This window comes from Falco naumanni, chromosome 12, assembly GCF_017639655.2.
Source record: "Falco naumanni isolate bFalNau1 chromosome 12, bFalNau1.pat, whole genome shotgun sequence".
In the NCBI taxonomy this organism is placed as follows: domain Eukaryota; kingdom Metazoa; phylum Chordata; class Aves; order Falconiformes; family Falconidae; genus Falco; species Falco naumanni.
In genome coordinates, this window is record NC_054065.1 from 28465115 (window position 1) to 28478656 (window position 13542).

The 13542-nt window shown below is 40.4% G+C and overlaps 1 protein-coding gene across 8 annotated transcripts in view; it reads right to left on the minus strand.

Annotated features, from left to right (window-relative positions):
• Nucleotides 1–13090, minus strand: part of CDC42BPA (CDC42 binding protein kinase alpha) — a 188571-nt gene extending 175481 nt beyond the window's left edge. For all 8 annotated transcript variants that reach the window (XM_040612198.1, XM_040612197.1, XM_040612196.1 and 5 more), the window contains exons 1-2: nt 12631–13090; nt 11622–11846 (exon numbers count right to left, since the gene is read on the minus strand). In XM_040612198.1, the coding sequence (XP_040468132.1) occupies nt 11622–11817 (196 nt within the window). In that variant the 5' untranslated portion in view covers nt 11818–11846; nt 12631–13090. The remainder of the gene's footprint in view (nt 1–11621; nt 11847–12630) is intronic.
• Between the last annotated feature and the right edge of the window lie 452 nt (nt 13091–13542).

The following is a 13542-nucleotide window of genomic DNA, read 5'->3' on the forward strand; positions in this document are numbered from 1 at the left end:
TTCTGAAGTCTTGACACACCACCTATGCCTGGGAAATATGACTTTCACCAGAGAGCCTGTTTATCTCACAAAGAAAAAAGCAGCAGGGAAAAATAGTACCTAAGTCCTGAAGTGCCAGGCATAGAAGAATATGGTATGAGATGGACACTAAGGCACAGAGAAAAAAAAAGGATCTGGGTTTATTTGTAGAGCCCTAGGTTGAAATTGTGAGGCTCAAATGTTGGCAAGTAGAACACTTACAGACTTCACATATTTCTGTCTTATCTGAATACTCCAAGCAACAAAGGACATCAGATATTACACAATGCAGAAATGCTAGGCTGCTTTTATAAACGCACACACAAAGGACCCCAAACCCCTGTGATAGGTGTTTATGCTTAACTCAAACGTGCAGCTTGACATGCTTGACCTGTTTTTTCTTGAAGCTAATGAAAATTCTGCCACAAGCTTTTACGGGGATGGTGGTGGGGTTGTTATTGAAAACAATGATTGGCATACCAAGAAGAAATCCTTGCAGCTTGGCCAAAATTATTTAATTTACTATCTTCCACCTCCTGCAAGTTTCCTCTGCCGCTTCCCATAGGAAATGGTTTTGCACCCTTGATGCTGGAACAGTGTTAAGAATGACCTTCACACCCTGTCACTGTAAGAACGTATGATTTCACATGCCAGAGAGGGGGGAAATACAGAAAGAACTGGAGAAGGTGTGCCTGAAAGAAAATTAAAATCTAAAGTAAAAGCAAAACCAAATGGTAGCCTAACACTAGCAAAAGCGCCATGAAAATCTAGCAAATTTTCTTTGTTGCTCTAGAATCAGTGGGTAACATCAAAATGACTATTTTACCAGAGAAAATATTTGCCCCAAACAAGTGAATTAATTTGATCTAATCAGATCTGACAGTGACTTATTCTAATAGTTTCCTTAAACTGGAAAAGAAAAAGAAAAAAGGTAACAAAAAATAAAAAAAATCCCCAAAAGATGGAACCCCTCTCTGAAATGAAAGACACAAGGCAAGAAACTGTTGCTCTTTTTAAGATAGAATTAACAATTGCCTAACTCCTAGGGTGTAAAATTTAATTTTGCTGAACATGAGCAGTCATCACTAAGAATTGTCAATTACCATTGTCCTTCTTAATTGGGGGGGATCACAAGATCACATTGAACAAAATTATACAAGTTTTAAATAATCATGTGACAGTTCAATGTCATTGAAAGGTTCTAGTGCCACAAATTCAGCACATTTTATAACTGCATGTATTGAGGCTCTAGAAACCAGCTGACGCACAGCAACAGACCATATAGATTTTGGGGTGTTTAAGAAGCTTTTGTAATTATAACTATAATAATATACATGGTTAAATACATTTACTGACAACATAAACTACATGATGAAGATAAAGCAATAAACCTTGAGACTGGATTGTTTCCTTATGAAGAAAAGTTAATAATGAAATTAAAGCAAATTTTTAGTATTAACATCAAGAATTTCTTGGAAGAGATTCTCTTCTATTGGTAGTGCCAAGGATCACAAGGTGAATGTAATATTGTCAGTAAACTTTACATTCCTTTTCTTCAAAACTAAGATTATTTAATTGAATTAGTATAAATTCAAGAAGAGTTTACCTAGACATCAAATCAGCTGCTCCTTGCTCCTGCTGCACTCTTCCACCTGGTTAAAGCACTAGGCTACAACCAATAAAATCAGATGACATCTCTGTCAAGTCACCCAGGAAGAGGCTTTACAGGTGTTAACATGAGCTCAGGCAGCATATACTCAATGGCGTATTTGTACAGATACTCACTGAAGTAGCTAAGAAACTATGTCACCAGAAGCAACTGGTTCCAAGATCATCTCTCAAGTCAAAGTGTAACTCCAGGATCAAGTTAACCAAGAAATACCAAGTTAACAAAATAATACACACCAGCTGTGGTAATACGCATCGTATACCATTTTCTCTTAGCAACCTTAACTCTATTTAGAGTTTGCTTTTTGAGAGTCTAAATTATCAACAGTGGGAGACATTAAGTTATTCCATTACTTTCAGAAAAATAAGTAACACAAGCAAGTATAAAGGAAACAAAAAAGCCAGCCTACTAAATACTTGGATCCAGAAAAAACAATTTGCCAAGTTCATTTCAAGAGTTAAATTATGACTTTTGCAAAGATACCTAAGTTTAGAAATACATCTTTCCTTAGTCAAAAGTGGTTGCCAGCTATGAAGGTAAAAATAGTCAATATTAGGGATGGAATGACACAACAAAATAAGGCATCTTAGGACAGGAACAGCAAAGCTAAATCATAATTATTTTCTCTGCAAATTTATATTTGCATAGGAAGTAGCTTCTATAACTTCCCTTTAACTTAATAGATCACAGCAAAACCAAGTCTCTTTTCTGTCAGTCCCTACCAAAATTATAAAGGGATCCTTTTAAATTATCAAAAAAAATAGAACAAAGTGAAGTGTTCTCTAAAAGTTGGGGGAAATAGAACAAAACTACTCCAAGTGTGTTAACATAAGAATCCTTGTCTTTCAGTTACAAAATATACAAGGTAAACTGTTTAAAGGACACTAAGCAACACTATGCCAAATACCCCGAAATACACAAATACAACAGCACTTTCTTCTTCCAAGGAATTGTCATCATCAAAATCAGACAGCTATTTTGAAGACCCCTACTCATAATTAGAAATTTTCTCATTCCAAGAAAAAAAAAAAGTTTTGTCAATTGTTAAGGAAACAAAAAGGTTCACAGAATTTCTACACCAAATATCTATCAGAAAAAGCTGGTAATGTCAAAACTTGGTTCAAAATTGTAGCTTCCTTGCATGTTAGAGGGAATCTGAAATGCAGCCTCTAAGCTTGGAGCACAGGCGCTACAGTAGGTGAAGCCACTGAAGTCTGGCCAGTCACAGTCCTAGCCCCCTCCTTTTGTACAAACACCAGAACAATCTCTTCACACCACCAGATCAACAGATTTCAACACGTTTTTGCAGGGTTAGTTTTTGACTAGGTATGTCCCTCTACCCACGTAAGTACCAGCAAAATGGACAACACTGGATTTAGCCAGCCTTAAGACACCATCAAGTCAGCTCCCACACAAGATAAAACCAGTGAGTTATAGTTAAAATTCCAGCTTCTATTTCCTCCTCCTGTTGTTACTGTGTGTCCTGCAAAACATTCAAATACAGCGCTTTATCTACAAAAGGCAGCATGGCAAAGGTGAAAGAGCTTTAATGAACAAGAGCAGGAAATACCTTGTGACTATGGTGTCCTCGCAGCATGAACGACATTTTCTTAAACTACTTTGCAGTCCCGTAACAAAAATTGTTGCCACCATCCCCATCACTTCTTTATTTCAGTCTTAGGTATTAAAATGATGAAGCTATACTCTCACACCTCTTATCTGGACTACAAATGTAAAACAGATCACAACTTCTTACTCACAGCCAGAACAAACAGCCCAAGGCCCCAGCTCTGTAAGAGCTTACAAGTAGAAATGATTCATGTTAGTAAATCAACTGATACGTACTGGATCTAATAAGAAATATATAGGGTGTTTACAGAAAATGCTGTGTGGGTGCACCTGTAGGTATACCCTGCATCTATTTCTCACAGAGGTAACAATTTTCTGTTACCATTCTCCACACACAATCTCCATATTACAAATCTGACCAACAAAATGATGAAAGCCTGGGGATGACTGGGGAGAAAAAAAGGAAAAAAGACAATCCAAATCTAGAAACCCAAGATTTTGGCCATGGGAAGATCAGTCTGACACATGGATATCCACATCATATTAGAGAGACAAACTGAGAACCTGCTCAGATGAAAAGCAACGGAATGGAAGCAGGGAAGATAAGGAGGAGGCTTCAGCTTAGACGGGTAAGTACAATTAAACTTTGATTTGGAATAGCATTACCTGTGAAAAACACACAGAAAGGAAAGGAGGAAGAACTCAGAAGTGGAGACCTGTGGGTCCTTTACCGCAGGTGGACACGTCACAAGCAAGGTGGTCACACAAGCCTAAAATAAGGTAGGATTTTAAGATTAAAAGGATGAGACAAGGACAACAGTGTGAGGGAATACTTAAAAAAAAAAAAAAAGATATTTTACACAGAAAAAATGCTCATGTACCCTCCACTCTGAGGACAAAGTACTTCCGTGCTCCCAAGCTGGGACAACAGAGTCCTCCAATCTCAGACTTCTGAGACTGAAAAGAAATAGAACAAAAATGCGAAGTCTTGCTGGCCTAATCCCACAGTGTTTGAAGGAAATGTAATCACTGATACTAACATCTACGAATGCTTTTTCTCTCCCCTTTGGAATGCCACTCTAAATTCACCAAACCTACTGCTGAACAAAATACATTTAAAAGGTTGGGGTTTTTCCCTCTCAAAACGGCCTACAAAATACTACAGTTCATAACATCTACAAGCTTCAGATCAAAATCTTTCCAAAAAGATGCACACAGAAGGTGCACTAAGAAGCTGATCCCTAAGAATAAAAGAAACCTACAACACTTGTAACAAAACTAATTTAAATCAAACTGGAAGTCTAGATATGGATAAGGAAGAATCATGAAAAACAAGGTCTTAGGAGTCTAGATATATACCTCATGGGGATTTTATCCATGGTGACCACTAGTAAACCCAATTAGGCTGTATTACCAGAAATAAAGCAAACTGACCCATCTGAATAGAAGATTTTTACAGTTGTTATTAAGCCTAATGTCATGTTTAAACTATTTGAAATAAAAATCTTGTAGTTAACAAAAGATTGCACATGACTGACCTAAATCACTTGCATTTTTTTAAAGATTTTAGTCCACATTAGTGGCATTCCCAAGCTTAATGAGGATTTTAGAAAAATAATGTGTTGAGATAAGTTAGGCCAGAGTAGAACACAATATTCTAGTTGTTCAGCCAGAAATAAAAAATCAAATTGAACAAGTATAAATGCTTATGGAAGGAACACCTGCTTCGCCAAAAGATGAAACTTTTAAAAGAGTCTAGGAGCTGGCCTTCTCTTTTAATTCTGTCTCAGCTATCCACTGTACCTTTTTTAGACAGGTTTTACAGCATGGCAACAGGACCTAACTGCTTCTGGAATTTTTCCGTGCAAATGGAGATGGCAAATTTTTTAGAGTATAAAAGTAATTAGAGATGCTATGAATGAGTTAATACTTTGCAAAGACATATCCAGGATAATTTACAGCATCCACTTTCTAAAAAAAAATATGGAAAAATTAATTTCCAGGATAGTAGCCTGCATCCACTTTGTATCTGGAAATTCTGTATCTGCAATTTGCAAGAAAACTGCAGAACACCACTGACATTTGACTACCCAGCCACAGGTATGACTAAGAATTGAAATAACTTTTATTTGCTGTTGCTATTCAGAATTCAAGCACTCATCTACTGGCATAATTTAGAGCTTCAAAAATGAAGGTAGTTTCTCTCGATCTCTGGGGGAAAAAAAAATTAATTTTTTTTTTTTTTTTTGTAACAAAGTATTACAGTATATTGGGCCAAGTAAGCTCACCGCTCTTACAGCACAATATTCTTCTTTCAGTCACCTGTGAACTGGTAATATGCTACAGGTTACAAAAGAGTACGTCAGTAAAGTTCAGGAGAGAAGGGCCAAAAGATAAGGAAGGAGTTTGATCTGGTACACACTCACAGCATCATATGCTACGCAGAGGTTAAAAATTCAAACACACCTTCAGCAGTACATCTTACAGTTATGAACATCCCACAAAAACTACTGGATTAACCCTTTAACATGAAATGTCTTAGTAACAGGGAATTTATTGTGTTGTCATGAGGTTTATAATGCCCACTGAGCAGACTAACTCATATAATTGTATTTCTCCATTTGTCCCCATTAGACCAAAGCATGCTAGGAATTTCTATACAGAATAAAAGCATTCCCAAAATTCCTGAAAATGAAGTATTAGTTAGCTTTCTATCAAAGCCATACTCCTTTGCAATAAAAAGGACATCATTGACAGAAGTCAGTCAACCTAAATACACAAGCCCCAAAGCTTGTCAGGCAGCCTCTGAATACCTCCAAATTTCCCCAGCCCATAAGAATAAAAACAACCAAAAAGAACACACTTTAAAAAAAATATCTTAGTTTAAAGTAAAAATAAGCTTAAAAAACTTGGTGTACTTAAATGTGTTAAGAAACAAACATATTACAGTGGGTTAATGCCTTGCTCTACTGGAAACTGGCTTTAACCCTATTGCAAAACAACTAGAATTAACTGGATGGTCTTACAGTTCATTTGATCACATCATAACTGTTGATAAACTTAATTAGTTTCCCCTATTCAAAACAAGAATCAAAACTGAAATAAATGTGGAAAAGGTCAGAACTCAAAAGATACAGAGATTAAACACAGAGCTATCGAGGAGTAAGGTCTACACAGGCAACCATTCTCCTGGCATATTTTCCTGCAAGTTTTTCCTCCTTCTTCAAGTACTTTGGTATAAAACTGCATCTATAAAACACTATAAAAGCTGTTTACACAGTATTCTGAAACATGGAGATTTCAAGGTCGTTTCTATTTGATAGCATTGAAGAACCTCCTTCTCTCACCCTAATCAATAAAAAGCATTTAATTATTAGCTGCAGCTACGTAATGGAAGCAGCAGTTTACATAAAAAGCACTAGTGTTACCATAAACAATGACAGAAATTTGTGCATCAAGAATGCCACAATGACTTCTACATAGATAGATCCCCATACCTCCACATACCTCATCTGCAGGCAATGAAACAACTCACATTTAAAATTAGGCATATGCTTAGGCACATTAAATGGCCTTGACAAGCAGGATGCTCATTCTTTCCCAAAAAGAATTTAATAACTGGTTTTGGTTATGTCAATCAGACCAAGAGGTGTTTACAACTGTAAGAAAAAAAACCCCAAAGATAATTCCCAAAATGTCATTTTTAAACAAACAAAAAAATATTTCTAATGTCTTAGTACTAAGCACCAAAGTCTACTTAAAAAAAAAAAAAAAAAAGGAACACTTAAACAAGTTGAATGCCAAGTCTTTTACTTCTGTCTCTGCTAAGAATAGGACCTAAATGAAGGATTATTGTTTTAAGTCTGTTTTAAATAAAAAAATATAAGCAACTCATAACTGAAAATGCCTGTGATTTTTTTCATGACCTACAAACAGATGAGTAACACAGAAGATCTGCAGGAGTCTACAGGCCAGGTTTTAGTTTTCTTTTGTCACTCATATTTAAAAACAAACCCCTCTCGAAAACGAGCATACCATTTTTTCTCAAGAAAAAACATGACAGAGATAACCAGAAAGAAAACACAGAGAACTTCTCCACAACTCAGTCTTGAAAAAATGGTTTTATGGTGACAGAACCATTTTTAGTATCCAGAGATGCTGCACATCTGGATGACAGAAGTATGAGAGCAATGATGACAATCCAGTCTATGACCATAACAGCACTGCATAAACACCACAACATTTCAGTTCTACTGGAGGTGCAATGAGAAGAATTTATTTCATCTTCCAAAGCCTCCTTTGGTAGAAAAAAACCCACAACATAAAACTCACTAAAGGACAGTTCACATCCTTCCTGCAAGAGAACAGATTCAATCAAGTCACTGACCTCATCAAGCTATTGGTAATGCCCTCCATCTTGCTCCCTTCTACCTCTGCACATTTTGAAGTTTATTCGAGTTTTCCTTCAATGCATCCCAAATAATATTGTTCTAAGTTTCTTTTTAAAACCATTTCAAATTGGATCCATTAAGTTTTCCCAAAACAAAAACATCTCTAAAAGACCCTTTCTATCACTGTATTTTTCTTCCCTGTTCAGCTTATCAGCCTTCATTACCTCCCTCACAGTCTTGTGTCATTGTGGCTACTCATACACGTGTAGAAAAGAAAAAGCAAAGTGCTTGGAATTCTCAGTAGGTTCTTCTGGTAAGCTCCAGTTGCTACAGTTAGACAATCCTTTTTCTAAATCACAAATACAACTACCAATAGAGATAAAAATGAAAGCTAGCATCAAATACATAGAACAAGCCAAATCTAAATGTCCCATTTCCTTCCCATCATCTCAAAACACACCCTGATTTAACCTACAGAACTCAAATACAACAGTTGTTTCCACAGTTTTTTCTGCATATTAAATACCTATGTAACACAAACAACAAAATCAAACCATCTTGCCCACATGTCACAAAACTAATAACGTATATAGGGAAAGTAATTATGTTTTTACTTTAAGATACACAAAAAAGGATTTGGGAGGTAATGCAGATTCTAAATCACAAAACAATTAACCTGACACTGCAAACTAGTCCAATGTAATTTCAAGCACCTCAAAAAGACTGAAAACCTACAAAAATATAAAACTCGACTTCACATTGCAGAGACCTTAATTTTTCCATTTGCTGAATTAAACTTCCAATACCAAACCAAAACAGGAGATGAACAACCAGTTCAGATGCTCAACTGTTTCACCTTACTTGATTTTTTAAATAAATTATAGATCTAGATAACAAGTTCATAAAATAGTCCTGAAAGATCCAAGGACTCGAACATGAAGCTTCTTAGTTCCCCTAAATATAGCAGCAGTCACATGGCTGTTGCTAAGACCACATTAGCTTTTACAGGCTAGAATACCTCCTAAACCTTTCCCCCCAAAATTCAGATTGTGCTATGCATATTCAGTCTTAGATGAAATGTAGAATGTAACATCTCAGACCTAGAACAGCTTTGAAAGAAAAATACACATCCACATACAAACCCCCCAAAATAACCCCACCCTAAATCCCCCACTAAACCAAACAGTAGTACCTCAAAACTACGCCGCCAAAAAGCAGGAAAAATTATTTGCTCTTGTGCTCAACAGGAGTCTGTGAGCACCGAACAGCTATTTATTAAGCCTTTTCTTAAAAACAATTCACTATAATCATAAGCCCTTTTGTTTCTTCAAAGAATAATTTTAAAAAGCAGTTTAAGCTTCAGATGATGGAACAGTTCTCAGGGGTAAATCTGCACTTTGCAATTTGTAAATAGACAAGCATACCAGTTCATACCATTTCAAGACCAGTTCCAATAATTTCAGATTGCACTCTTCACAGTAACGAAGCAAATCCGTGGATGCTTGGCATAAAACCACAAAAAGTCTTTCCAAGTCAGCAACTGACACCCCCACCAGCAGATATAACTGGCATCAAGTTTTATTCCACTGATGGGAAAAACAAATTAATACATACTATTTTATACAGTACATTAAAAATGAAGAGTGCTTCACATACAGCAGCTTTCAGCATTCCCTGGTGTAAAATTGGTGGTGTTTTCCCTACTGCTCAAATAGGGAAGGTGGAAAAAAACTGAGCTGAAAGCACTTCAATGTTGAGTCACTGAGGGAGGCAGGGGCAGAGCCTATGATTCCTGCCAGCTTCCACTTCTGCCACTACTCGGCACATCTCCGACTTTAAAACACATATAACCTTTTTCTAATCGGCCACTTGCATTGTTTCCCCTTTTGGGGAGCAAAATATGCAAGGTCACAATTATATCAAAGAACAGGATACCCTTAGTAACTTCAATGCTCCAGCGCACCAGAGGGTACACTCACCTCTGCAGGAACCTGATTTTGTCAGCCCCCCTGATCTCAACAGAAATCCCAGAGACAGCTAGCTTCACTAGGAGGGCTGGCTTTCAGGAGAGAAAACTCGTGTTTGCAGGAGAGCCATCATCCACACAGACACTTCCAAAGCCAAGTACTAGAAACTGTTGCTCTTGCATTTCCCCTCACAAACCCTCTTGAAAAAAACTCTCAGGGTAGAAGTCCTGAAAGCAAAGCTGGGAGCAGACAGAGGACTTGGGCAACTCAGCCCTGAAAATGGGAGCAACTGGTCTTGTCTGAAGCTCAAGAGTCCCACTAAGGCACAGCTGAAGCATGAGAGTGGAAAAGTAGCAGAAAAAATAGGCCAGCAAGAAACCTTATTCCAGCCGTTCCAAAACAGTGTATTATTTCCATCAGCAGCCTGTAAAGTTTATTACAGAAAAATTCAGGTACCGTCAGAGCCTTGTAATGATGCATTTATCCATCAAACAACCACCACTGAACTTACCAGTGACCCAATACGATGGGTCCCAAACACACGGTTTCTCTGATTATATTGATACAGTTAACTTTATTATTACTATTATTTTTTTTACAGGATATCAGCTGGCTAGATCTGCTGCAGGCAGACTACACTAAGTTTCTGCATACAAAACACCCTTGGAGCATCCATATTTTCCCAGCCTCTCACAGCTTCTGTATGCCAGCAACAGTTTTAAAGGGAATATTCTTCAGAAGTACTTTTAATTAATATTTCCTCCTTAGCCAGAATTCATTAAGTATTGCCTGTTCCTTCAGATAATAAGAAAACAAAGACCAATGCAATATGAACAGTACAAGAAACTTAATTACTGAGTCAGATGTCCTTTAGATGTCAGTATGACTACAGTGAGGAGCAGGAAAATAAAACACACACATATCAGCCTCAAGTTGTGAGATCAGTTATCAAAACAACGTCTTTCCTCAGTGACTTCATCATTAAAAGCTCAACCAGCTACTTAATCAAAAGCCAGTTACATGTTTTGAAAATGTGCTGGGTTTTGTTGTTTTTTTTTTTAATAAAGGAGGCCTGCTGATATATTTACTACCAAGCAAAGGTAGTAAATGGTTCTGCATGTAAATGCAGAAGTGCAGCATGACTTTGAAGTTTGAAGGTCAGATACAGTAACTGCTCTCACCAAGGTTCTTATATCAGACTGCATCTTCTGTTTTGCATCTATGTTTAGGAGGGGGAAGAAAACAAATTAAGAAAAAATACAGAGACAACTAATTCTGTGATAACTTAAGAACTGGAGTGCTACCATTCACCTGTTTTCATTTTAAAATCTGCAAAACCCTATCTTCCCAAAAGGAAGAAAGAAAATGGCAAGGGTGCTAGGGCGAGGGACACACACAATTTCATTCTGCTTTCCAACTTGTTTTCCTCATCAGGAATATCAACCTAATTAAGTCAGCGATGGTTTTATGTTAAAGAAGAGAATGCCATTTTCTCCACTTTCACAGATATTTCAAATCCATGTCGTTTAAGAGAGCTGAAGGATTTTGTTGTCGATCGACACCTTTTATTTTAAAACACTATAAATTTGACTGCTGATGCAAATCAAGAGGACTGACTACTGATCTTCTTTCCAGGCACCAGAGAATTTATCCCTCAACCCTTATATGTTCCCAGCAACTTTAGGATTCAAAATCCAATAGCTGGGCCTGAAGGCAAACACATATACCTTGTGTACCAGAGTCTGATCCATGTCAAAAAAGAAGGGGGGGGGGGGGGGGGGAGAAAAGAAGAATATATGTTTTACACGCACACCTCAAAGACAAATAACCAATGTTGATTTCTTTTTAGCACCACCACCACCACTTTTAAATACAGTAAAACTGATAACACTACCCAGTAAAACAGTGAGTTATAAACAATCCCCTCTTACACATAAATAACAGACATCATACCAAGCAGACAGGAACATGGACGGATGTACACAAAATAAACACATTCAAACTTACCCCACTCTAGATACTCAAGTATGTTCTTCTCTCTTCTCAGAGGGGAATTATTACATTCATCATAAAGGCAGATGAGTATATCCAGCAAGGTTTCCACACTGAAGCATTGCCCATTAGTCTGAGTTGGCCCATCCAAAATAAACTGCTCCAACTGCTTCAAACGCACTTCTCCAGACATGGTTGTTTCAGTTTGCATTGGGGTTTCTTTTTTAATGATTATTATTACTTCGCAAAAAAAAAAAAAAAAAAAAAAAACGAAAAAAATAAAACAAGAAAAAATATGTTGAGGGTTTTGTTGTTTAAAAAGACGTCAACAGTATTTTTACCAAGTGTCAAACTGTGGTGGTGCTTAATTTCCAGCCCACCTCGGTGTTCCCAGTCTGCAACTAAACCCTTATGAGTTTCAGACACACACATACAGCGTGTATATCTGTACATACATAATTTTTAAGAAAATAGTTATTCTGAAAAATCTGAAACGTTTTAATACGCTTAATAAGAAGGGAGAGGGGAAAAAAACCCCACAACGTATGGCCACTCCTGATGCTTTAGAAATAACAACTGCACTCAAATTCAACCAAGACTGACTGACACCGATTTCACCGTGCGTGCACAGGCATACACACTTATATATTTAAAAAGGTCTTCTCCTTCATTCCAAATGCAGATCATGCAGCACGATTCTGAGGGGAGCCCCAGCGCATCACTAAAGTCTAACAGCCCCCTCCGGCTCGCACCAGCGTTTCACCGCCCAGAACGGATGGGAAGCTAAAAACACACCTATTTATACATTTATATAGACGAAAGGAAAAAGAAAACAGGGCGCGCACCGGCGGGAGGGGGCCGCGCAGCCCCGCCGCCCCCGCTGCCGCCCCCGGCCCGGCGGCCAGCGCCTCCGCGGCCATCGCACCCGCCGTGGGGGTGGGGCGGGCCCCCCCGGCCGCCCCTCCTCAGGGCGCAGCCACGTCCTGCCCCGGGCAGCCTTTCCCGTCCTCCACCTCCTCCTTACCGAGTCTCCTTTTAAGGCTTCTCAGTGATTGAAAAAAACTAAAGTCTTCATCGTCGCCCCCCTTCTCCTCCGCTGCGCCAAGGGGCGGCGGGCGGGACGCGCGCCCCTACACGCCGGCACGGCCTCGGGGCGGCTGGGAAGCGCTCCGAGCCCTGTCAAATCCTTCCCATGGCTGCGGCGGCGGCTGCTGCGGCGGAGACGGCGCCCTCCTTCTCCTCCGGGTGCGCTCCTGGGGCGGAGGGAAAGCGCCGGCGTCCCCGCTCCGGCCGCACGCTGCGGGCCGGGAGGCCCCGGCGGCGGCGGCTTCACTCCCGGCGGCGAGATGCTCTCCCGGCTTCGCCCCCCCGGGCAAAGGGCATCCTCCCGCGGTGCGTGTGTGTGTGTGCGTGCGTGAGGCGGCGGGGAGGGATAACAGCGGCGCCCGGCCTCCCTCCCCTCCGCTTCCGCGCCCTCCTCTCCCCCGCCGCTCCCTCTTTCCCTCCCTCCCTCCCTCGGTCACACGCAGCAGCAGGAGCAGCCGCCGCCGCCGCCGAGCTCGCAGCAGCCCAACATGGCGGCCGCGGCGGGGGGGAGCAGCCGCCGAGCGCCGCCGCAGCGCGGGGAGCCGAGCCCGGGGCCGCCGCTACTGATGGGATTGAGGGGAGGAGGGGGGGTGCTGCAGCAGGGAATGCAGGGATACGGGCGGACCGGGCGGAGGGAAGGGAGGGCGGGAGAGGAGAGGCCGCCGCGCAACGCCCCGCGGGCTGCGGCTGCCCCGAGCCGACCCACCCGCCAGGCCGGGGGTCCCTCCGGGGCCCTCTCCCCCCGCTGAAGGGAGCCGCCTCCCCGCCTCGGCCCGCCGCCGGCCGCCCCCGGCCCGTCTCCCAGGCAATTACTCCTTTCATTAAAAATCACAGCCTCGCTAAGGGCGGG